At 42.9% G+C, this 27,270-nt stretch overlaps 1 protein-coding gene across 1 annotated transcript in view; it reads right to left on the bottom strand.

Annotated features, from left to right (window-relative positions):
* Lonp2 (lon peptidase 2, peroxisomal) overlaps window positions 1-27,270 on the bottom strand; it is a 94,220-nt gene that overhangs the window by 38,905 nt on the left and 28,045 nt on the right. Inside the window, exons 7-8 of the mRNA XM_003469431.5 lie at window positions 25,097-25,355; window positions 16,352-16,493 (exon numbers count right to left, since the gene is read on the bottom strand). Coding sequence (XP_003469479.1) covers window positions 16,352-16,493; window positions 25,097-25,355 — 401 coding nt within the window. The remainder of the gene's footprint in view (window positions 1-16,351; window positions 16,494-25,096; window positions 25,356-27,270) is intronic.

Genomic DNA, 27,270 nt, shown 5'->3' with positions numbered 1-27,270 from the left:
ATCATCATAGCCTGTGTTTCTCCAGATAAGCTGGCTGCTTACAGGGTGGGGTTTGGGGTGAGGATTGGCTTCTTGTTTGCCAGCCTCTGCACTGGAAGGGGCTGGAGTCTGGTTGTTCCCAATCTGGTGGTGGCCCATGCATGGTGCTGGTTACCAGAGTGGGCTTGCTTGCTGGTGTGGCCTTGTCCTCACTATCCCCCGTCTGCATATGGCCCAAGAAACATGCCAGCACTTACTGAAAAGAGCCCACCAGACAGATTATTCTTAAAGACAAGTTTATTACCTAGTCAGCCTCAGGTATTAGGAAAAAACTATAAAAGATAGCTTTTGCTTCACATAGCTCATTTGATTACTGAGAAATGCTTCCTTACTATTTTATAATTGAGACCAAAAAGAGACCAAAGGGAACAAACAGACCGAGAAGGTGGCTACCTTAGTTGTGGCCTTAAAAAGAACAGACCCTAAGCCTGATTCTTGGGGCCCCAAAAAGAGTTCAATGACTAATCTGCTACTGCTGTGGAAAGCTGGGCCACTTTGGAAGGGACTGTGATAAGAACTGTCAGGATCAGAGGCAGGCCCTCTGAGCCAGGCCCGATTGCAAAGGTGACCAATGGAAGTCACACTGCCCTCTGAGGCAGAGTCCCCAGGGATGAGACACATCTCACTAACGGGTTTCAGCAGGACTGAAAGAACCTGAGGCACCATCTGCCTTCTCACTCTGGCTGGACAGTCACCTCCATGGAGGAGCCCCGGTAACCACACTATAGAGAAAGAAGAAACCAGCCTACTGCTGGAGGGGGCACGTGTTTCTTTGTCCTTGTTTTCAGCCTTGGCCTTCTCCAGGCTGTCACACCTCAGTGTGAGAAGTCAATGAGGAGGAAGTGCCTCCCTGTTTCTCACAACCATGATGGCTTTCTTTACCCTATTCCTTTCTGATTTTGCCTGAAAGTCCATTTCCCCTCCTGGGGAGAAACATCTTGTTTGAATACTATAATACACATGCACCTCAGTCAAGTCTGCTGCCTCCCCATCTGGGAAACAGAAACAGCAATAAATCCTGAAGTATGGGCAACTAAAGGTAAGTTACAAAGAGCCACAAGAATTGCCCTGGATCAAATATATCTTAAAGATCCTACTATTATTCCTCACAAGAGACCTCTTAGGCCTGAAGTTAAAGAATTCTTGCCTTTCAGCAACAATTTAGGGAAATAGGATTTACTTACACCTGTAACAGCCCCCACAACACTCCAGTCTTGGGAGTTCAAAAACTCAGTGAAGAGCACATGCTGGTACAGCACCTTAGATGGGTAAACGAGGCAGTAGTGCAAATTCCCCCAGTGGCACCTAACCCACACACTCTTTTTCCGATCCCGGAAGATGCTGGTTGTTTTCCAGTGTTGGACTTACATGATGCCTTCTTTCCTATTCCTTTACATATTGTCAGTTTCTTTTTGCCTTTGGAAATCCTCACAACCAGGCTTCTCGACTGCTGTGGACTGTGCTTCCTCAAGGGCTCAGACACAGGCCTCGCCTTTTTGGGCGAGTGTTTTCCCATGACTTGGCATGTTTTGAATTTTCCCAGATCATGCTCTTATAATATGCAGACGATACACTGCTATGTGCCCTGTCAGAAGAGCTCTCTAGCTAAGGCACCCATGCTCTGCTGAATTTCCTAGCAGACAAAAGTTATAAGGTCTCTAGGTCTAAGGCACAACTTTCAGTCTTAAAGTAAAATATTTGGGCCTTATCATATTTAAAGGAACCTTAAGGCTGAAACAAGAGAAAATTAAACCAGTATTTTTTTCCCCTATAGCACAAGACCCTAAAACAGCTAAGAGGATTCCTATGAATTAAAGGCTTTTGTTGCCTTTGGGTAGCAAGGCATGGTGAGATTGCAAGACCCTTCCATCAGCTTATAAAGAAAGCTCAAAAGACATGGCTATAAACTGGGAACCTGGTTCCCAGACTGCATTCCAGAAGCTTAAACAAGCGTTTCTAGATGACACAGCACTGAACCTCCAGACCAAGACACTGTTTCACACTGCATGCTGATGAAAGCCAGGGCATGGCTCTGTGATTGGGACCTGCCCAACAGCCTGTAGGCCACCAGAGTCATGAAGGGACGGCCTGCAAGCCTTAGAGCTGTGGCTGTCACAGCTCCTGGTGCCAGAGGCACCCAAGCTGGCTTTGGGCAAAGATCTCACTGCATACACACCTCACAATGTGGCAAGACTTCCTTTTTCCCTGGGAGTTAGCTATCAGACAACTGACTTCGTTTTTTTTTTTTTTTTTTTTGTAGATCGAACTCACAACTTTGCGTTTGCTAAGCAGGTGCTCATGCTGCTGAGCTAAACCCCTGGCCCAGACAACTGACTTTTTAAACACCAGTCTCCACTTATAGGACCAGTCAAGTTATTCAGATTAAAGCTCTATTCCTCCTTAAACCCTGCCACCTTTCTCCCAGAAAAGGAGGAAACTATGGCTGAACAGGTAATTCTCCACACACACGCAGCCAGAAGTGACTTGCTGGACATGCCCCCTCCTGACCCTGCTTTGACCGCTTCTGTGATAGCAGCTCCTCCATGGAAAATGGGACAGGAAAGGAAGGGCATACAGCAGTGACTCTGTCACTCTTAGGAAGTTTCTCACTTGTGCCTGGGACCAGAGCCCATCTAATACAACTCACAGCTCTCACGAGGGCTTTACAACTCAGCGAAGGACAGAAAATATTTATACTGATGCAAAATTCACTCTACTAGTGCTGCATGCTCATCAACCATATGAAAAGAAAAGAATTTCATAACAGCCAGTGAATGGCTCACAAAGTATCATCAGGAGACAGATAAGCTTTTATTATCTGCCGACGTGCCCTTGGGAGTAGGGAATAACTCACTGTAGGAGCACCAAGAAGGACTTGACGAAGCATTCCAAAGTAACCAGCTGATGAGCTGCAAAAGGACCTGCTGAAGCCCCACCTGCCCTGCCCTGCCCTGGGAAGGGCCCCTTGCTCATACCTAACCCAAATCCTCTCAGGTACACACTGAATGGCTCTCTCCCATGGTGTCAGTTCCTTCCATCAAGATGGTTACAATCAGATGATGGCAAACTGCTTCTTCCTGGTGCTAGATGTAGGAAATTACTAAGTCTTTACACCAAAACTTTCACTTGGAGAGAGATCCACCAGATGGCCTCACAGTTATTCTTGAAAAAGGGACTCTCTCACACAGTACAGACAGTTAAAGACACGTGAGGTCTGCCAAAAAAACAGTCCTCTTAATCAGACATTGCCCCTCCAGGTATAGAGAGACATGGTAAATACCCTAAAAAAGATCAACATGTCAATTTTATTCATATCCCAAACAGTAAGAGACTCTAATACCTATTGGTCTGGGAAGAAACTTCCACTAACTTGGCTAAAACCTTTCCTTATAGAACAAAAATAAGCACAAGAGACAGTACAGGTTTCGGTCTCAGAAATCACTCCCACACTTGGACTTCCTAAGAGCTTACAGAGTGGCAATGGGCCTTCCTTTAAAGCATGTCACACAGGTGTCTCTCAGGTACTCAGCATTCACTCTTTGTCCCTTCACTGTGCACAGAGGCCATAATCATTGGAGAGATAGAAAAATACATGAGGCCTACAGAGGTGTCTTTGCAAAATGGCTCCAAAACTCACCTACAATGGCCGTACTACTGTTAGCTCTTATCAAAATAAAAAACACACCTCAAACTCTAGCCTTAGACTATTTACAGTGCCGATGCCCTTTTCTCACTAAGATTTTCTCTTCAATAGACAGACAGGTGCCTGACTAAAAGATGTCACCTCACTGGCTAAACTCCAGCAGACTCTTCAACAGCTAACAGAAGCTCGGCCTAAAGAAGAAAGAAATCTCACATTCCAACCTGGAGACAGCACCGGTACAGTCTCCCTGCATCATCTTCTTCCCCAAGGCCCACTCGGGAAAGGCCACACACTGCGACTCTGCCAGCTCCGTCAGCGGTCAAGGGAGCCCAAGGGAGCATGGACTCCTGGATGCACCACATCCAGCGCAAGCCCTAAGAGCCACCTGCTGCTGAGTGAGCAACTGTGAATACCCTTGTGAACCCATAAAGACACAACGTTCTTGTTAAGAAAGAAAGCAACGTCTTCAGAGAAGTAACCGAGGCTTTCACTCAACCCTCCTACTTACCACTTAAGGGAAAGTACCATTCCTTTCTAGTGTGGACAAGAGAAATACAGAAAAGTTAAACAAACATCTCATTGGGTATGTGGCCTGCTCCCCTTGGTGGGTGCCCCCACTTCAAAGAGACAATTAAAACAAGCCACCAGACTTCATTAATGACACAGATGTTCAGTGGTTCAGGTCAGCCTGCTTCTACAAGGCAAGGAGTGGCCTATAAATTTCATCTTTAATGATCCTAGACATACTCAGATATTTTTCTAAAACTGTTTCTAAAGCTTCTCTACAGACTCTGGTAAAACCCTCATTAAATAAGAGGAAGGTCCTTTCACGGGAGCCAACCTTTATCGGTACCAAGACGGCTACTTTCAGGTATGGGATGATTCTATGCAGTTGACTCCTACCACAGGACAGCTTAATAAAAAGCCCCCTTGTGTAGGGATCAAAGAGATCACCAATTTACCAGCCTCCATCTTTTACTCAGGAAAAGATAATAGAGACTTTAAACTGCATGAGAAATACTGATCAATATTATGCCATAAAAAAAGAATTTATAGTCACCACTACTCACAAGCTTGGAGCTCAAAGCAAGCTGGTGAGAACTGGGGGGACCACAATCACCCTAGGAACTCTGAAGCCATCAGACCTATGCTTCTGAGCCCGTATGCAGAGCCAGGGCTCTACCCAACTGCCCCTTGCTCACTACCCCACCATGCACATCTTTCTCTCCAGGCCAGTCAGAGCTGTGTTTCTTCATTCTTCTCCCCAGTGGGCAGGGCTTTCTGCATGGACCTGAGGGCTACAGTGTCTACCCACTGTAGGGCAGGGAAAGGCAGGATGAAGGTCTTACTGAGTTTTAGTAAGGTCAGTAAGGAGGCCTACTAACAGCAGTTTCTGCCTCCACTGGTACACTCTGCAGTTAGGACACATAACAAAGACAAAGGTGGGAGACGGAGGCCAGACAGACTTGACAGACACCAGGCAATAGAAGAGTCAATGCTCAGGACCCCAGAAATAAAGGGCAAGGGCAGCCAGCTCCCGTCACCCATCTGAAGAAAATGCAAGAGTGGTAAGAGACAGTCACCTAAGTACTCTTTAATTTTTTACTTTTTGTCTTTTTGAGACAGGGTTTTACTATGCATTTCAGGTTAGCCTTGAACTTACTTTGCAGCCCAGGTTGGTCTCCAACTCATAGTAATCCTCCTGCCTCAGCCTCTTGAGTGCTGGGATTATAGGTATGCACTACAAATTCGGCTTAAGGACTCTTATTTAATACGCAAAACCTGTGTACCCACCTATGCACACACGTGCCTATGGGCATGCACATGTACACATGTTCTCACTTTCACATCAGTTTAATACATACATGTTCACATAGCTGCTGTACTTAATCATTAGCGCTAAAACTGCCTTCTTACAAGCTCTCTCACCCTTCACTTACTCATTACTGAGGGACAGAAAGAAACTGAACAGCCAGAAGTAATGCCTAGGTTAGGATCAAAGACAGCTGAGAACAGAGCAGATAGCTGGATACCCACCAGTGCCCACCTGGGAGACAGGAAGACACTGGACCTCCTAAATAAAAGGAGGCTGGGATAAAGCTTGGAGGCTTTCAGCTCCGCTCTGACACCGCCTACTATCAGAGGGAGCTAAATGAGGTAGGAATATTACAGGCAGTCAGACAGGGCTGAACCCTGGAGCTAGTCAAGACAAAAGGTGAAAAACACATTGTAACTGTGGCCAGCAGCACATGGGTTCAGGACAACAGAAGGACCAGGCCTACATAGGGGTGACATTAGTGAGAACACCTGGTCTGGACAGGCATCAGTCACCCCAGTGGGCAGCCAAGACCCGGACCCCTTGCCTTCTTGAGAAGGTCTTCGATCCTTCCACGCTGTGTGAGCTGTTTTCTCACTGGATCAGTATTACTGAATAGCTGTCCTTTGAATCTTACTGGCTATAGCTGTAACCCACACTGCACGCACATGGGCCATGCTGCATGCACATGGGCTCTGCCTTACAAGATTCCTACAGAGTGGGGTCCCGGGGTCCCTATTCAGGCCCCCCACTCCTCTGATAGGAGCTTTCTAGCCTCTCAGCTAGCCTACTCCCAACCTCTGTTGTCCCAGAACCCCTCCCTTGGTTTTAGAGAGCACGGGTTTGGCGTCCCAGACATTTCACGGGATATGAGTCTTAGCATTTCTCTGTATCCTATTTGGAGGTGCTGGTGTCACCTCTGTAACACCGCCACCTGTGGTAGTAGTCTCTCTTCTTTCTTTTCTGCTTTTCTCCCAAATAAACTGTTCTCTTTATCTGGATGCTGCCTTCTTTAATTCATTTACTGAACCTCAGAGATCTGTTCCTGGTCATCACACACTCTGCCTCCACCAGGCACGGAATAGCTGGATCCCAAGGAGCACAAGGTCAGCGCAGCACGGCTGGGAGGGGTGCGCTATGGGGAAGGGTGCCATGGAGAACTGTTCCTCAAGGCCAGCCTCTGACCAGCAGGCAGTCCAGGAGCACCGTACCAAATACAGATGGACAGAGGTGCACCCATGTCAACAGCTATGCCTTTCACAGACAGACACTGAAACACTGATGAAAAGACAGGGTGTCTGGGATGCGTTTTAAAATCTTCAAGATCCTGAACAGGTAGAAAAAGCATCACATATGAAAGACACGAAGCCTGGTGAATCCACCACCAAACAGAGCACACTTGCAGAAGATGACAGTGGAAAATGCTACTACTATTCATCTGTATTTATTTAAAATGTCACAAAGAAATGAACTTTTAAAATAATCCACAGAATGGAGTGTTGGCTTGCTCTGCAGCACACCCTGCATGTGAGGAAGGAGTGCAGTGCCCTGTAGGAAAGGCTGGATGGGGTCCTACTCACCCACCTGCACACAACGATCACAGCCCAGCCCAGGGCCTGACCTGTCCTTATAATTAAGATGGACAAATGGGGTGGCTTAAAAGCTTACTAGGAAATAGCATTAAAAACAATATTTGCCAGTGTATGAAAAAGATGATAGTTGATATTTTATTTTTGAAGTAAGATTTGATAGCCACTTTATGAAGTAAAAACAATTATTTAATTAAAACACATTCTTTCATAAAATATATCTTCTAGCTCAGCATGGTGGCACATCCCTATAATCTCAGCACCTGGGAGGCTGAGGTAGGAGGATCTCAGAGTTCAAGGGCAGTCTGGGTTATGAAGAGAGTTCCAGGACAGCTTATATTACACAGTGAGACTCTATCTCAAACAAAAAACAAGACAAATATGTATACCTTTGAAATTCTTTCTGCTCTGTATTATACAGAGCATGTAATATAATAGTGGCATATACATATTACGCACATAGCCTTTGTTTTGTGGGCTGAATTGTTTCTCCTCAAATCTGCTAGGTTAAACCTCCAGCCTCTACTGTGACTACCTGGAGAGAGGAACCTAGGGAATAGCAAAGGTTAAGAGTAGAGCCCTAATCTAGTGTAAGGGGTGCTCTTATTGAAAAAAAGGTCTCCAGGGATGTGTGCACACAGTAGAGAGGCCATCTGGGAGCCGGAGAGAGGGCCTTGGCAGACTCCAAGCCTGCTGACCCGAGTTTGGACTTGTTTTTTGCAGCTCCTTAGTCTGTAGTACTCTGTTAGCAAACTGATACCTGCTTCGTTTACATTCATATGTAAATATGTGCTAACATCTTCTTATGTAGCTATATATGCCACATGAGGGTGCATTTTCAAAACTTTTACTGAAGGTGTATATGAATGAAACACATGGTACAGGTAGCACAGAAGTGTTCTCAAATATAAAAGACTCAAAATACAACCTATTAATAAATCTTTGAAAAAAGTAATTTGAAGAGATATTCCATCTGAATAAGAGATAAACCAAAATAAAAAGGCCATCAGCATTGAAGTCATTTAAGCCCAGAATTAAAAACTAATGGGAAGAAAGAGTTCTAGATGGTCAGAATGAGGAAACCTGAAAATCTGCTCCTCCATAAAAACAATGAGACTATTGGGCAGAAGTATCACTGTCAGCTCTTTCAGAATGTCACAGTAACTTGCAGCCACCCGCTGAATGTCAGCACACCAGGCAAGCTCTGTGGGACTCTGATTTGCTGTGCTCCCATCCTGCCTTCCAAGTTTAAGGCAGACTTGGAAACCAACAGCCTCATCACCACAGAAGCCACTGCAGTGCAGAGCAGCACAGAGATCTTCAAAACCCCACCCTAGAAGACTTTCTCTGTTTGACCTGTATGGTAGCTCCCTGGAAAAGCCCCTAATCTCATTTGATGTGACTTAGAGAACACTGGGTAAACAGTATAGCCCAGGATAGTTGCCAAGAACACCCAGTGTGTGTGGAGGCCCACCTGGTGGCACTCCTTGGACACAGGGAAGCTACTTTGGCTGAACCTGGCCCTGCCTCTATGTACTGATGTGTACAGAGCTAGCTGAGCCATTTCCTTTTCCCTTCCACAGGCTCTCAGCAATGTAGACTGGGCTGGCTAAGGTGCTGATATGTGATCTTTGAAGCAAAGTGACAGTTGCTGTCTCCCTGCCCTGTGACTCCCAAAAAATGTGGTTGAGCCACTGGGATGAAAAGCCACTGCTCGAGGGCTGTCACCTGGGATCCAGCCTCCCAGGGGAGGGGCTGTAACCTCCCAGGGCAGAAAGGTTCACACATCACAACGCATCGGCCCCTAAAACATTAAATGCTCCCTCAGTTGCATTATGCGGATTGGTCTTTCTGCATACCCTTCTCTCTGCATACTGCAGAGATAACTTCAGGCCTCCTAGGCAGCCCAGATCACAACACTCACATATTTCCCACCATTCTCACAGTCGCCCATCCTCAAGCCACTTCCTTTTTCACAAATTAATATCTGGCTTGGGCTCTGGGTGGAGGCCTTTGTTCCAATGAACCTTTATCCTGGCTGGACTTAGGACCCCTTGGCTCCTCATAACTATAATTATATCTCAGTGTCTGTTCTCACCATGGGTTGCACTGAAAGTGGTAGATTGGAATTAACTGGCTAGAATTCCAGTAACTCTTTTGTGGGATCACAAATTTAAAGTTCCCAGACTGAGATGAAGACTCCAAGGGGCTCGCCATAAGTGACAATTTAGCATTGTAGCTGCCCAAGGCAATACTACTAGTTGAGACTAATAAGGAGCTGACCAAAAAGGGTAAAAGGAGTCAGGCACGATGGTCCACTCCTGCCATCCCAAGACTCAAAGGGCTGTGGCGGGAGGGTCCAAAGTTTTCGGTCAGCCTGTCTCTATGTGATACCATTTCAAAAAATAAACACACAAACCAACCAACTAAAGCACCCTTAAAAGGGGCCTGAGGGTACAGCTTCATCCTCAGTACCCCAAAGCCAATGCACAAAACTGTTAAAGAAAAGCCATGGAATATGGTATTACTAGGGGGCTTTGAAAAAGCTCTGCATTCCTGGGAATCTGGAGGTCAAACGAACCCACGATCAGGAGAGACCTGGAAGGTCCTAAAGGCGCATGCTGTGAAGATGCTGAGGCTCTGGGAATTCAGTACAGTTCCTAAATTATTGCTATAACTTAGATATTTCGATTTTTGCTAGCTTAAGGTTTGTCTTCTGTTCCTTTGAAGAGTTACTATTTCCTTTGAGCTATGTCATTAATTGTATGGACATTTTATATTATATAACATATATTGTAATTCTCTCTCTCTGTATTTGTGTGTATACTGTATATGCATTAGTTACTTTCCCACCATTGGGACAAAATATGCAGCACCTGTGTACTGATGTCCCTGGTGTACCCATCTACCTATTGAAGCACATTAGATTAGCTTTTTATTGCTGTGACCAAACACCCAAGAGAAACAGCGTAAAGGAGGGAAGATTTACTTTGGGTGGTGGCTACAGAGGCTTCAGTCCTCTGTCAGTTTGTTCCAATGCTACGGCCAGAGGGTAGGCAGAAAGAACAGGATGGCAGAAGTGGGCAGCACAGCAGAGCTGCCTGCCTCTTGGCAGCCAGAAGGCAGAGGGAAAGGGACACAGCCAGAGAAGGGGTAGGCCCTTCCAAGATGGACCCCAGCGACCTACGTCCTCCAGCGAGTCCCATCTCCAAATGGCCTGGTCAACTACAAACTTGTCTGTGGGTTTTCCACGGAACACCGTTAGCGAGAACATGAAGTCAGGCCCCGCACTAGTGGGAGAGTCAGGGAGGCATAGACTGGACCCAAGCCAGACAAGCACCACTTAGCACCTACAGCATGAGTAAGTCCACGTGAGGGGCCCATGCCAGGGGTCAGACAACTCGACCATGCCCCAGGTCAAAGCAAGGCCTTGAAAAAGACACATTGTAAAGACCCACGCCTGGCTGCCCTTTATTTCTTGTTAAGGTGGAGGTGCTGGTGGCTCTGGTACTGGAATCTCAACATAGCTGGGGGCTTTCAAAGCCGGTACAATAAACTGTCACTCCTAAAGCCTATGTAATATTTATAAAAAGTCCACAACTCCAAAATTAAGAAATTGTTTAACATTCTTAGTTAATACATTAAATGTTAAAATTACAACATAAAAATTAAGAAATTTACAATATATTCTTCACAATAGCGACGGGGTAACTATGGGCTGTGTATGGAATACACAGAAACTAATACTCTCTACCAGAAGGTACTTGTTATGCTGTTTTCTTTGGTTTTTTGATACAGGATCTTGCTATGTCACCCACAACGGCCTTGAACTCATGGTGATCCTCCTGTCCCAGCCTCCCAAGTGCTGGGATTACAGGTGTGTGCCAGGCTGTGTTTTCATTTGCAATCTTTTTGAAGTACTTTCTAACCTCTCTTTACTACTAGGGAAGTTGTATTTGATCCACTGATTATTTAGAAGTGTGGTAATTTCAGTATTAGTGACTTCTCCAAACTTCCTTGTTATTGATTTCATTCCACTATTGCAGGAAAACACATTGTGTACATTTTCACCCTTTGAAGTTTACTGTGGCTTGTTTTATCATTGTGCGTATGGTCCATCCTTGAGCTCTGTATGGGCTTGAGAAGAATGTGCATGTTGCTGCTACTAGGCAAAGTGTTCTCTAGATGTCTGTTAGAGCCAGCTGGGTTGTGGTGTTCAAGTCCTCCATGCCATTCTGAGTTTCTGACTGTTTTAGTTTCAACCATCACTGAAAAGCAGGGCACTTAAGTCCCCAACCAGCATCGCTGAATTGTCAATTTCTTCTTGACTTCTGTATGTTTTGGATTCCTATATTTTGGAGCTTTGTTGGTGTGGCTATGTTTATGATTGTTATACTTTCCTGATTAGTAAAACTCATCATTAGAAAGTGTTCCTTTTCATCTTTAGTGATGTCTTTTACCTCAAATCTAACTTGTGTGATATTGGTAAGGCCCTTCAGCTTTCTTCTGGTTGCTAACTGTATGATAACACTTGTGTCTACTTTTACCAGCTTGTGCTTTGATTCAAATATGTGTCTCCTGTAGGTAGTACAGAGCTAAATCATTTTATTAATCCAGTCCATCAATCTTAACCTTTTGATTTAATCCATTTATGCTTAATCTTATTGTTGCCTCATTCTTTTTTGATCCTTTACTGCCTCCTTTTGTATTTAAGTCCAAATCTCCTACTGTAATTTATAATTTCTGTAGTGATCCTTTTTACTATATGTAACTTCAATAATTTAATCCCAATGAGATATAAAAATGTTACCCCTATATACTTAGTCTACATTTTTTGTAATATTACTGTTAAACATATTATATTTGCATATATCTCAAACCAAAGATACATTTTTTTGGTGCTGGGATCAAAGTCACAACCTTGCACTTGCCAGACAGGTGCTTATGCCACTGAGTTAAATCCCTGGCCCAAAGATACATTTTTATAACTATTACTTTATTTTACATCTATTGAACAAATCAAAAGAAGAAAGAAAGACTAGTATATGATTGTAGTTCGTAATATTAACCTTCTTATTTACACTTCTAGTTCTCCTCACTGGTTCCTGTGGATGAGTTATCATCTTGTGTAATTTCTTTTTCTTTTTCTTTGTCTTTTTCATTTTTATCAGTACCAGGGATCGAACTCACGACTGCCTGCTTGCAAGGTAGGCACTTATGCTGCTGAGCTAAATCCCCAGTCCCCATCTTGTGTCATTTATTTCCAGGACAGACTTGCTTCCATTCATCTTCATGTTATTATCAGAAATATATTTTATATGTATAAATTATCCACAGCTGCTTTTTAAATCAGTTAAGAGAAAATGCACTTCTCCTTTTACAGCTATATAATTACCTCTATCGCTGCTGTAATCATGAGTCTGAATTGCTGTCTGAGATCACTTGCTTTCAACCTAAAGAATTTCTTTCCATGTTTCTTGTAAGGTGGGTCTTTTAGCAATAAATTCTTTCAATTTTTTATTCATCTGGGGATGTTTTATTTCACTTTCATGTGTGAAACAGTTTTGCTGGATATAAGATTCCTGAATAACAAGTTTTTTAACAGTTAAAAATTATATTGTAGGGCAGCCCATTCAGAACTCTTCTATCTCTCAGGAGGCATTCCTAGCCCTCACTCCTTTTCCCAATAAACTTTCCTACTCTTAAATATTACTGTATACATTTATGGGGTACAAAGTGATGTCACAGTTTATGAATACAATGTGGAAAATGTAAATCAGGTTAATTAATATAGCTATCACCTTGGAATTTGGCTTTTTCAACACTATGACAACATCATCCCGTGGCATCTGGCCTGCATTCTTTTTTCTTTCTTTCTTTCTGGTACCAGGGATTGAACTCACAACTGTGCACATGCAAGGCAGGTGCTTATGCTGCTGAGCTAAATCCCTAGCCCCTAACCTGCACTGTTTCTAAGCAGAAGCTACTACTCCATTAGACTTCCCAGGAAGTGACAGTTATTTTTTTGTTCCTGCTTTTAAAGATTTTTGTTTTTGTCTTTTTGAAGTTTTGCCATGATGTTTATTTATTTATTTTATATAGAATTCAGTAAGCTTCTTGGATGTTCAAATTTGTTTTGTATCAAATGTAGGAAATTTTCAGTCACTATTTCTTCAGAGACTTCACTCCTTTCTCTCCTGACCTGTTATGTGTATGTTGGTATACTCCCTGGAGCCCCACATTTCCCTAATTCTGTTCATTTTTTCATTTTTCTCTGTTCTTCAGTTGCATAATCTTTAGCAATCTGTCTTCAAAGACACTAATTCTTTCTTCTACCAGTTCTAATGTACCAATCCCCACCAGTGAATTCTTTGTTTCAGAAACAATATTTCTATGTGAATTATCTGGATTGTGGCTCTGGTTTCATGATTTATACATATATCAAAACTCATCAAGTTATTCACTTAAATATGCTCACATTTTCATATGTTAATTATAGACAGCTAAGTAAGATACAAATATCATAGGCAGTCAGGGCTGGACCCTCAAGAGAGAGGACAAAAGGTGAAAACACCCTAAGACTGTGGCCAGGTCTCAATGTGACAGAAGGACCAGGCTCACATCCTTCCCAGGAGGCAAAACAGGTGATAATACCTGGTCTAACAAAGTCTAGACAGACATCAGTCACCTCAGCAGGCACCAAGACCCCGGATCTATCACCTCCCTGAGAAGGTCTTTGTTTTTCCTGTGCCCATTTGTAAGTGACCTGCCTCCCCCTGGGTCAGTATTCCCTGAGCTGCTATACTTATAGTCCTACTGGCCGACCACAGCTCTAACCCACGTTGTACCCAAATGGCAGAGCTCCAAAACACATCCCCCGAGGAATGGATGCTTGGGCATCCTGCTTTCCGGATGTCCCTCCCCTCCCTCTCAGGCAGGAGCTTTCTGTCCCTTAATAAACACTTCCTGCCCTCCACGTCCACTGTTTCTAGAATTCATTCTTTATTTTATAGAACATGAACTCAGCATATCAGACACTCACAGGTTAGGAGTTATAGTATTTCCCTCATATCATACTTGGAGGTCCTGATATCATCCTTGTACCTATTATACCTCAGTAAGATGTAAAATATTAAAATAAAAGCAAGCATGATGGTGCATATCCATATTTCCCTCTACTTTGAAGGCTGAAGTGTGAGGATGACTTGAGCCTGTGGTTTTAAGACCATCTGGGCAACAGAATGACATTTCATCTCAAAAACAAAAAACAAAAACACCAAAGAACAAAACAAAACAAAACTACTAAATAAAAATAAAAATAAAAGTAAATGAATAAAATTCATTTCAATAAATTTTCTTAAAATTTCAAGTTGTTTTAATTAGTGGGGATCATCTTATATCACTCTTTGAATACCTATCTGTATTTAAACTGCCCAAAGTTAAGAGTACATCTTGTAGGGCATTATAATTTATTTACAATTTATAATTTATTTTTGCAAAATAAAATCATCAATATTATATCAGTTTGGACATTGCTAGAACACAGTGTCCAAGGCCCACAGCTTAAAGGAAGAGAGGTTTAATTTCGGTCTTAGGGTCATGGTCTCAGGGAATTCAGTTCATAGTTAGCAGGCTCTAGGGCAAGGCAGAATAAAGATGCTTACTTCATGGTAGCTAGAGAAGCAGCACTGAAGAGAGAATGGTGAGGAACCTGACACAGAGCCTGCATTCATGCTCCCACAGCCCACCCAGGACACCCACAGGTGTGCTTCACTAGTCTCTGGCTGGCTCCCAATTCCAATCAGACTCACACAATCAAGCTTAACCACCCGTACTGACCCTCTTGTCCAGTTGCCACATCTCCTTAAGAACCACACTTATTTTCCAAATAAATATAGTAACAAATGAATAAATCTTCCTAACACATTACAACTATCCTACATACAACTGACAACACAATCATTCTTTCCAAAGTCTCAAGAGTTTCATCATTTTTTTTTGCAGTACCGGGGATTGAACTCACAACCTCGTGCTTGCCAGGCAGGTGTTTACGCTGCTGAGCTAAATCCCAGGCCCTAGTTTCATCATTTTTGAAAAGCCCAAGTCCAAAAATTTTCTGAGATTCAAGGCAAACATCTTTTTAAGAAATAACATCTAAAAAAAAAAAAAAAAAGAAATAACATCTAAATATTACTTCTAAAACATGTACTTGTGCTGGGTGTGGTGGTGCACACCATCAGCAGCAGAGTCAGTCACCCGAAAGCTAGGGAGGCCAGCTGGAGTTCCGCAGGGGAATTATTTCCAACTAGAATCCTATATTAAGTCAAACTACTAATCAAGTATGAAGGACACAAAACACATTTGGATATGCAAAGTCTAAAAACATTAACTGTCCATGCAAACTTTCTCAGGCACTCTAGGATTAACAACAGAAAAGAGAGGGGCTAAACCAAGAAAGGGAGAGGCCTGGACCAAGAGACAGGAAGACAGCCACGGGATCAGATGAAAGAAGCAGCAGTTCAGAGTGGGAGCTTAAAGATAAAACCCAACTGAACACACAAAACTGCCAAAGTCCTAAAAACAACGAGACAACTGATGAAAGTAAACAAAAGAAAGAGACGATTAAACTTTCTTTTTTTTTTTTTTTTTGACGATTAAACTTTCAAAAGCATGTGTAAAAAAAAAATCAAAAGAGCAAAAGCATCCTAGCTTATCACACTGCTCAGCTGTGAAAAGCACTTATGTGATGATAGCAGTACTCAATTTACAATGGAGCATTTGGAGTTTCAAATGATAAATAGGGGGTTAAAGGGAAGAAAGGCAAAACCCACAATTCCTGCAGAGGGCAGTTTATTGATAATGCCAAAAATTTAAAAAATCAAAAGTAGCAATGCAGTCACGATATGCAGAAAAGGGAGCGAATCAATGACAGGTTTAAGTGCGGAAGAGAAAATGGAAGCCCCACGAAGGAATCTGCATGCCACTTTTTAAAAGTAATCTTATAAAGTTATTGCTCTCTGAACATAAGGCGTATTTAAAATTTCGCTGGACTACTAATAAAAGTGAAAAAGGAAAAGAAACAGAAGGATTTATCAGAAAAAAGAAAATCTCCAGAACATTTTTTGTTTAAATGGCAATTGCTCTAGACTTCAGTCTGTGTCACACTGTCTTCTTGGAAGCAGACACACACCAGTGAGCACATGACTTGAACACGCATGCCGACCCACTCTCACAGCCCCTGCATGGGACATCTTTAAATCCTACCTCCAGCAGCGCTGCAGCAGGGTCGCCCTGTAGACTTTTCCCCAGTTTGTCCACCTCGTCCAACAGGAACACCGGGTTGTTGACTCCGACAGTCTTCAGGCCGTTGATGATGCGTCCAGGCATACTGCCGACGTAGGTGCGCCTACGGACAGTGCGCAGCAAAGTCATAAAGGAAGGTCAGGAGGGGAGAGCAAAGCCACTCACAAATCAAGCTGCAGGACTGGAAAGCAGTCATTTAGCAAAGGGGTCCCACGTGTTTAAAAGGTGCTAGGATGTATCAAAAAGTTAACAGAGTCAGGCTATACATCACCCAGGATACTTGAGAACGGTGTTTCCTCTGTGCCATTTAGTGAACCAGTAAAACACCACAGTTATGGTTGTTACTTGAGATTATAAAATGTCCAAAAGGCCCTATGAATTTAATTCCCAAACTTCTCATGTGTTTTTCAAAGCACCATTGTTCCATCACAGCAACTGTACCAAAATACCTGGCCTAGAGGTGGCTAAAACATCTTCATAAAAAGGCTTACAAATGGTACATGCAGAATTTAGAATATAGACCAAAAGAAAAGGAAATCACCAGACTCTCAAGTTCCAAAAGCAATAATCTATTAATTGTAGTGAGAGTCTGGGATCAATAGCATTTTTAAAAATTCTGACCTCTTGAAAAAAAAATGCACCCCAGATGCACAAAGGGGCACAATCAAATTCAGCTGTTCTGCTGATCATTAAAAATGGCAGAGGCTGTGTTACACATGAACAAGAATCACCACTATAATTACAGCAGACGCAGAGTGGCATAAAAATAAGCATGCTTAGCAAACTGAAAAAGTGCCTTCTCTTTTTTTTACAAAGCCAACAAAACCTTAAGCACCAACTGACTTTTTTTAATTGTCACCTTCCTGCCCATGTCAGGTACACAAAAAAGCTCTTTCTGAAAAGGCATAAATGCTGACTGCCCAGAGGAAAGCGATCGGTGACAAGCAGACCCGCACAGCTATCTCCTGATCCACACAAAGCCAATTCACAGAGGAGGCCTCCACACTGCCACATGACCGGGGAAAGTGGGGCACAACAAACAGAGTGACCTTTGCAAGGACAGACAGCCTTCAAAATACCGTGGGAATGCCTTCATCAGAGAAGGGCTGAGTGGGGCGGACACAGCAAATACTGTCCAGGAAGGGGAAGGGATCAGCGCATTTCAGAAGGCACAGTGAGATACAGAAAGGGCAAGATGTGACATTAACGAGCCCTTTGAATTATTTCTCCGTAGGAACTACGGAGTTCTAATTATTCTGATTTTTAGAGTGACAGGAAGGGGGGGGGATTTAAAAGAACCCTACAGTCTTCACTTGCTGCATTAACTTTCTCTTTTGTGTGTGTGGGAGGGTTATTAAGGATTATACCCTATGCACCGAACTACACTGCCATCTGTTAAAATTTTTAGACAGCCTTACTAAGTCACTAAATTGCCCAGGCTGAGCTCCAACTTGTGATTCTCCTGCCTCAGCCTCCCAGAGCATTGGCACTGGAGGCATTACGCTCCCACGCCTGGCTTTCCTTTTCTTTGATAGAGTTTATAAAGAAGCACTCAGTTTAGACCTGTAGTCACCGGTAAAAAGTAATATTCAAAACATTCTTTCTAGAGAAGGGAAATGCAAACCAGCAATTCCTCCTCAACTTCCCAGCAGAACCTGCAGAATAAGATCCGACCCCTCTGTCTAGAATTCAGGATTCAGCCTCGCTCCCACCAGATTTCCCAGCTTGGTGCCACTGCTCTCCAGCTTCATCTACTGTCAAGACTGTGGGCCCCACAGGGTCGTCCTTGTTCGTACACTACTCGCCTGCACGGTGGATGGATGCTGTCAGACAGTTCTTCCAGGCTCCATGGGTAAAGGCCTGGCTCCTGGCAGCAGGTGGTGGTGGGAGGACCCATGTGCCACTCGAGGGCAGTAACTGCTCTGGCAGCTCTCTCGGCTGCCTGTCTGCAGTGCTGTCACCTGCTCCTGCACACACCCCGTGCGCTGCCATCCACCAGAAGATGACTTCACCAAGGTGACCCTTGCCAGAACCCGTGCAGTGCTCTGGACTGTCATTCCAAGACTGTGAGCTAACGAAGCTCTTTTCTTAATGAGCTCAGCAGAGATGTCCTGTTACAATGCGGAGAAGTGGCTAACGCGCTGCTCCTGCTCTCCCACCTGTGTGATTCCCAGCAATCCTAAGAGACATCCCTCGGCCTCTGCTGGCAACCTGACCTTTCCAGGAACACAGAGCCTGCCGCCTGGCCTGTGCTTAGTCCCTCCAATGGCCTGCTTTTCATGCATGGGTCCCAGGACCTCCTCTGAACAGCACTGAGCATTGTAAGGAGTCCGGCTGGCGGAGAGCTGGACCCTCGGCCTCTACCAGTCGGCCCAGCACCTTTCCACCCCCACTGCGAGGGAGAGCCAAGACTCCAAGTGCTGCTGGTGCAGATTACTGGACCCAGCCCCACAGATGATGGTGCTGACCTCATGGGTTATATCAGGACTGTGAGAGAACACGTAGGCCACAACCCAGCATGGTGTTTGGTGCACAGTCATTTTGAACAGTGTTAACTGTTATTAGCAACAGCTACTTAAGCCTAATATTTTCTGGAAAAAATACAAAAGCAGCCTAGTATTTTCTGGAAAAAAAACAAAAACTGGAATACCTGAATTTAAGTCTGTCTAATGAAAAGACAGGTCTTTTTACATCATCGAGCAAATATGGGTTCCAAGTGGTCCTCGGTCACAGGGGCATCTCCCGAAAGGGTGCCACTGGTCATGAGGTTGAAACACAGAGACCCCAGTGCAGAAGTGTGTGAGGTGCTGAGCAGTCTGCACCGTGGCCACCTCTCGCAGAATGCCAGCCGACCTCACTCACGCTGCATCTCAGCAAGGTGGCGCAGCAACCCGCCCGATGCTTCCAGAAAGTATGTTTCTTTCTAGGATTGGAGGATATAAAATTGTTGATCTTGTATTAACTGACTTGATAACTATGCATTTAATGGAAATATTCAATATTTGTTCCAATTATTAAAAGAGAAAACCTAATTTTTTACAAAATACTCTAGAAACATGGTATGAATGGCTTCTATTTGCTGAATTTGAACTGTCCTATTTTGCCCTGCCTTGCCTGACGTTCCTGAGACCCAGAACGTGCTGTGAACAAACTACGGGCCACATCATCAGAAGGGAAAAGGGAGTAGCAAACTAAACAGAAATGTTCTCTTTCAGTGTCATCAAACACCTGCAAAACCTTCTCCTAGGAAAGCCTCCTAGGAAGCTACAAAGTTAGCAAGGGCAGAATACCTTTCTGACGTTCTGCTTTTCCTGAGAAGACAGCAACTGGAAGGTTAGAAAATAAAGTCTGCACAGACTGCATTACCTGAGCAACTTTTCCTTCAGACTCAATTCATGGCCAGAGACTTAGCTCAGAGGCCTAAGCACCTGTCTGGCAAGCGCAAGGTCATGAGTTTGATCCTCAGTACCAAATAAACAAGCAAACAACTGAATTCATGATTTCCTAACATTTTTTCCTAAAATTGAAGTAAATACATTCATTTAAAGATATATAAGGACTGGGTGTAGTGGTGCACACCTGTGATCTTCGCAGTCTCAGAGGCTGAGGCAAGCAGGTGCCAAGTTCGAGCTGAAACTAGGCAACTTAGCAACTTAGTGAGACCATGTCTCAAAACAAAAAAAGATGAGGGTGTAGTGCAGTGCAAAGGTCCTGGGTTCAATTCCAAGAATCACACATGCATGAAAATAAAAATAAACAAAAAGAACACTACATGTTACATCATTAATATACACTATTTTTACATTTTATGTATGCATTAAAATTAAAAATTCAAATCTTTAAAGTACATTCCAAATGGATTTAGACATATAAATATAAAAAGCAAAATTATTAAAGGAATGATATATATGAATTCATATTTTTATTGTTGCTACAGGTACACACTTATAAAGACTATTCAACTAGTGTACAAGATACACAAAATCAAAATTATATAGTTCTAATTTTTAAGTCATAAAATCAGCATTTTTTATTTTCCAAGATTAGTCTGATTTATGCTTATAATCAAATCTACAGAAAATCACAATATCATCTACAACAATCAACTGTCTTACTATTTTCTATAAATAGGTACCTTCAAATCTAGAATAACACAAAGACTGATCAAACTGTTATTAGGGATGAATAAATAGTAACAGAAATAAGATGTCTTACATCAATTTTTCTTGCTTATATAATTAAAAGGCACACACAGGGTATAAGGCAAAGCCCAAAAATAATATTTATGAACAACTTATAATGTAAAAATGTTTGTGCCTTCTTTTAATGAAAAGGGAACATTACGATTATTTTTTTGCTTAAAAAAAGGCAAGAGGTACTCAATGAAAAGTCCAGTTAGGAAAGAAACAAAAGCTTAACACGATTATCTTTGTATGATTTAAAAATGCGAAGATTTTCTTTGCTTTTTTAAATTTTTTTTTCTAATTTTCTACAGAAACAGAAAGAGAAGTGTTTATTTCAAACTGGAAAAAGTAATAAGCTTATTGAGAGATCCTAATGACTGGGAAAAAACCTCAGCATTTTAGGAACTGGGATTTTAATACACAATGTTTACAAAAATTCTCCTTCTTCTAGCTATCCTGGATCTTTTCATGGACTAGCCTGTACAGATGGGCTCATCTAAGGCATCCACGACTACCAAACACAACCAGGTTTTAATCAGGACACAAAGCACCCACTAGGCTTCGTACTATGCTAGATCAACATCTGAGGGGATGAGAATGGCATAAGAGACACGCTTCTGCCTACAGAGCGTGAAGGTGTTTTCTGTTTGAAGTACTGAAGACCGAGCCCAGGGCCTCACATACCCCAGGCAAACACTGCCCCGGTCCATAGCCCCTTTAATTCTATCTTGAAATAGGATCTCTCTCACTTGCTTAAGCTAGTTTTAAACTTGTGATCCTCCTGCCTCAGCCTTCCAAGCTGCTAGGATTACAGGCATGTGACTCCGGGCCTAGTTACTGGAAATGCTTAGGAACAGAAGTATCTTGGATTTGGTATTTTTACAATTTTGGAGTACCTGCATACACATAATAAGTTACCTACACGTGAAGTTCATTTGTGTGCATATAGCTTGAGGGTGAATTCACACCACTTTTAGTGCCCCTGAGTTCTGACTGAGACTTACCACATCAAGTCCCGCATAGAAGTTTCACCTGTGTACCATGTCAGTGTGCAGAAGTTCTGGATTCTGGGGTCTTTCAGATTTCCAGATTAGGATGCTCAACTGTATTAATATTTTAAGCTCACAGAGGTTTGTTAAAATCCCTGATCATATGGACAACTGTTGACAACATATGATCGGTTTAGACTAGAAAGGTCACACAGACAGCACTTCCGCAAATGCAGGAAGTTTGTCCGGGGCCTGACGCTGACCCCAGAGGACAGGAGAGTCACGTGTGGATACAGGCTCGGGGTGACGGTCAGTGAGAAAACCACAGCGTGTCTGGCCCTCTGTGCTAAAAATACTAAGGCTTCCACTCCAGTTATTTTCCTTTACAGAAACTAATGATGAAGCAGCTGACTTACTTGCAACGTCACTACTTCAAGTTGCAAATGAAAATTTATCAGTGTGAAATCACAAGGTTTTCATCTCATCTTGCTTGAAAATTGAGCAAAAGTTTCCTTGCAAGGATATAATTTTATCTGAAAAATAGCTAGTCAAGTTCTTCCAAAGAGTTAGCATCAATAGTAATTTGAGATACATCATAGCAGCTTTTTTTTTACCAAAGAACAACTAAAGAAAAACAGATTACATACATGACTTAAAACACCTACTCTAAAGGAAGTTATTTTACATGGACTTTCCAGAAACTGATTTAAATTACTTAAATGCAACATTTAAACATAAAACTCTAAGCCGTAAGAGGCGATAAACTGGACCCAGTATTTTGTGGCTTAAACAATGTTCATTAAGTATCTCAGTGGCGAGAAGCCCAATGCAAAGTGCTGGGAAGACTGAAAAGCACACGGATTAATACCAGCTAAGCACTACTCCAACGGTCAGGGTTTAAGTCGCATTATTTCCCTCTCTATTTAGGATTTAAATATAAACCAGGCTCCTTTTTCTTCCTTACCTCCTATTTTACTTCATTCTAAAAAACCACACCTTTGTTTTTAGAACCAGTTCCCGAATCAATTCTCATCAGCACCTCCCTAACACAAGGTACTTCCATCAGACAGCTGAAATTCCATGAGAGGGAACCTGGGAAGCCGAGGGCAAACCTAAGAGAAAAGGCCAGGAGGGTCACAGAAAGCAGCTGTTTTTCCTTGACTATTTTAAGGCCGCAGACCAGTGGTGCCTACTCATAGGCCGAGAAAAAACAAAACTTTTCATGAACTCTGTGAGCATGTGACTGGTGCTCAAATGTCAAGACCTGGGCGTCTCCCGAATGCCTCGACTGTCACATGGGTGCCCTGTTCCCAGAAACCGCCTACATTGGCTCTGAGCCCTACTGTCCCATTCCCCACACCCCTTCAGCTCCAAACTGACACATGCACATGCTTTCTTCCCTCATCCTCTGCTCTTAGCAGCCACACCCCAGTACTGCCCAGTGCTGCCAGACAGGCTTCCAAACAGCCTTGGGGTGTGATGTACCTTTGTAAAAAAGCTACATTTCAAATGTCTCAGGCAATGGTGATAACAATCTCCTTTTACAAAACAGTGATAAAGTATACCCTTATTTTCTTTAGATTTAATTCTCTTAAATCACACATAAAGTCTACCAATTTGAAAAAAGTGAACAAATTTTACATGTCACTGAAAATTAAAACTCAACAGTAGATTTATGATACCATACATTCTCCATCGCTAGGGAATAGATGAATGTATTTTTCACAACTATGTCACATATATTAATAATGCTGAAGTATTTCAGAACATAATTAAACATCAAATTAAAGCTTATAAAGTTGTATCATAGCTTCTGAATCTAGGCCTGTTCTTCTGGGAACCTAAAGTCACAGCACCAGGGAAGCCAGTTTCCAGGGGGTCCCCGCAATGTGCTGGGGTGCCTCGGGGGCACTATCTTTCCAAGGTCCGTAAGATAAAACGGTGTCAGTGTGAAAAGAAACAAATTCCCACATGGCACGTGCTCATGATGTTAATCCCACTGACTCTCACAACCCTGGACTCCGGATAAGAAAAGGTAACCTGACACAGGGCCAGGTAGAAATGCAGTCACTTGAGCGGACAGCACCTCCCAACTCTTGGAGCTGAATCTCCCATTTCAGCCCTGTGTCCAGCTGCTTTCTCCCAGGCTGGGCCAAGAGGAGCCAATTTACTGCACGCAAACCGCAGCCTCTAGTGGCACCAGCGAGAACAAGATATCCACAAGACAGAAATAGCTTTCGAAACCGCCAGAAAAGATGACTGCATTCTCTGCCCTGATTTATGCCCTTACTGCTTACTTATTAAAATCTTGGACTGATTCTTCTTTGAGCCATGACAATTCTAACAGCAAATGAAAGGAAATAAAGATAATCATTTCTCAAAGAAAAGTTTCCAAACCAGTTCCTGTCCCTATCTGAGGTAAGAGATCCTTATAAATAAAGTAAGTGGAAAATAAAACATTAAAAACGTGAATATTCTTTTACAAGTAGTTCATGATTTCTGTAGTTTTTAATGTTCTCCTTTTAACTAATTTTTGAGGTACTAGGTCAGAGTCTCAAGTCATTAAGCCGCCCAGGCGAGCTCAAACTTGTAATCCTTCTGCCTCAGCCTCCCAAGAGTGCTAGGATCACAGGTGTGTGCCAACATATAAAAGGTTTTCTGTTTCTGCAGTGATCTGCACTGATGCCAGACCTGGTGCATACTAGGCTAGAGCTCTGCACTGAGCCGCACTGCTACCCCCTTTTCCAAATCTAGGTTAGAGGTATGTTTTTGCACGGCTTGCAATTCTTAGGAGATACTGGTTTAAGTCGTGAATCAAGGTCAGGCTTCCCCAAGGCCTCTTCCAATCAGGCCAACAGTGGCAACAAAAAAAGGAATGTGATTCTAATAGTGCAAATTAGTATGACACAATTCTAATCTAAAATATTTTTTATAGAGAGCCCAAAATGTAAGGTGAAGCCCTACTAATATAATCTTTTTATTATCCACATTCATCATACAAACCAGATTTGATAAAAGAAAACCTAAACTGCAAGCAGAACAAATTTCCTGTCAAAGGTTTCTTCCCTCTCCCTAGCTCCCCTAGCTACTGCAGTTAATTTTTTTTTTTTTTCCTTTTTATCGGTACCAGGGATCGAACTCACGACTGCCTGCTTGCAAGGCAGGCGCTTATGCCGCTGCGCTAAATCCCCAGCCCCTGCAGTTAATTTTTTTACTCCCAAGAGTTTCAGGTCATTACTTCTGGAATGCTACCTGGCCAAAATGAAAGTAGAGCCATAATATCCATCATAAAGTAATTTACAATGGCACTGAAGTGAGATCCCAGAAAAGCAGAGGTGCAGACCAGCCAGTTCCTGCTCTCACACAAACGCACAGGTTCAAGGTTCTCGGCTAGCTACTAAGTTTTAGAAATGTCCTTTCACTGAGGATACCACAAATAGCCCTTTCAGAAAAGGACACACACTGATCCTCAGCTTTGGGGGCCTGAGCACAGAGAAGGGAAGCAGAACTGGGGTGCTGGCCGAGGGCATTACCTGTGTCCCCGAATGTCCGACTGGTCGCACACGCCCCCAAGCGCAATCCTGTGGAACTCCCGGCCCAGTGTCTTGGCCACTGATCTCCCCACACTAGTTTTTCCAACTCCAGGTGGGCCGACAAAGCAGAGAATGGGACCTTTCAGATTGTTTTTCAGCTGTCTGACAGCCAAGTACTCCAGAACTCTTTTCTTCAGTTTTTCCATGGCATAATGGTCATTATCCAAGAGAACCCGGGCTGCACGAATGTCCAGGCGATCTATCAAACAACCAGACAGAAATACTTTGAGTGTGCAGTCTTTTCTTCAGTACTGAGCATTAAACCTAGGGCCTCGGGTGTGCCAGGCGAGGGCTGTGTTCTGAACTACACCCTTCGGCCTTTCTGATTTTGAGGCAGGGCCTCAGTTTGCCCAGGCTAGCTCCAAACTCGTGATCCTAGCGCATCAGCCCCCCGGGGCTGAGATTACAGGCGTGTTTCAAAGTACCCAGGGCATGTGGGAGTTTTAAGTGAAAGGGCTCTTTTTTAAGCTTGGCAGGAGTCAAGTATTTTTTAGGGAAAAAGAACAAAACAAAACAAAAACCACATTTGGATCCTTCTAAGTGAGTCTTGAATTGGTTTACACTTGATTTGGTTTTCTGCCTAAGGCTCAGTGTCTCCAGAGATAGGAGGCCCTACGCAAAGCCTTCGTCTTTCTGTACAGTAACTGCAGGTAAACACTGCTTCTTAGAGAGACACAGTTCTACATATTCTATTCGTTCCTGTTTTTGGTACCGGGGACTAAACGCAGGACCTTGCACTTGCTAGGCAGGTGCTTATGCTGCTGAACTATATCCGCAGCACTACACATCCTATTTGTGCTGGCATTTATCCCTTTAAAATGGTGGCTTTTTTCCTATTACAACAATAACATGGTCATCCCAGAAAACCGGACAGTACTAATAAAAAAGAAGTCTGGTTACTCATAAGCTCAGGCCTCACGAAAGCATCACTACCTTTATTTTGGCATGTGGTTCCAGGCTGTGAGTGTGCACCTAGATGCCCGTTTCTCAAAATGGAATTTCATGGGGACCTCTAGAAAGTATTTTTTCACTTAACTTGACAATTTTTATTATTGCATGCATTTTTTAGTAACTTTATAGCTATTTATTATATAATTGGCCATATTCATTTAATTCCTTATGCTGAGCATTTAAGTTTACAAATTTTTGTCTTCTCAGAGACACTTCTAAGAGACAAAGAACACTTGACATTGTTCCCTCGTAACTAAATTTCCACATAAATCTGTAATTATTTCCTTCACCTAACCTTCTATAAATGAAAACTCTAGGTTATAAAAAAGGCATTGTAAAGAATCACCTAATTGTCACCCAGCAAAACTGTACCCACAAAGTATCATGGGAAGTATAAGCCAGGCTTTGCTCCCAGAGCAGACTGACCGGCTCGCTGCCGTGCTTCAGCATGCTGGCTACCCTAACCAAAACGCCAGGGCACAGGCGCCAAAGAGAGGTCTGCCGGGTGCCAGGGCTGCAGCTTGGGGCTGGAGCCCTTCCTGATGGGAAAAAGTAGCCTTGAAAGGTGGCATGGTCCCTGAGATAGCCATAAACACCGACCAAGTAGATACATTAAAAAATGAATACTGTACATAAATTTATAGACTATGTCATTGGTACAAACTACTTATAATTTTTATAATATAAAATATACACTACATATCAATAAAGCTATTGCACCGTTTGAAATCCTGTTAATTTTAGTCAGAACCCTGGATGATTTGTAAAGGAAAGGATGAAATTTCTCTTCTTGTTCCTGGCTTCACAACACAACCAATGAACACACAAGTAAATGGAAGAAAGTTTTCCAATTGTTCCACAATACTAACCTTGATACACACCTTATATTATCCTATGTCCAAGGAGAGACTTTCCATCAAAGTATCATTTTGTATCTAAAAAGGTACTTGCAACACAGTATCCATTCCTGATTAGCACATTTAATAAACAAAGACTAATTCTAGGTAAATGACTTGTTTTGTTCTTAAGGGGACACAGTCTCCCAATGGAGGACTGGCCTCAAACTCCTAGCTTCAAGCAAGCCTGCTGCCTCAGTTTCCCAAGTAGGTGGGACTACAGGTGTGATTGCTGAGCCCAGTTAAGTAATTTAATAAAGACTGAAA

The sequence above is a fragment of the Cavia porcellus genome, unplaced genomic scaffold, assembly GCF_034190915.1.
Source record: "Cavia porcellus strain 051 isolate PalLab524CR breed Dunkin Hartley unplaced genomic scaffold, mCavPor4.1 scaffold_5, whole genome shotgun sequence".
In the NCBI taxonomy this organism is placed as follows: domain Eukaryota; kingdom Metazoa; phylum Chordata; class Mammalia; order Rodentia; family Caviidae; genus Cavia; species Cavia porcellus.
Note: the sequence above shows the minus strand (reverse complement) of the source record. Positions and strands in the feature narration are given on the sequence as shown.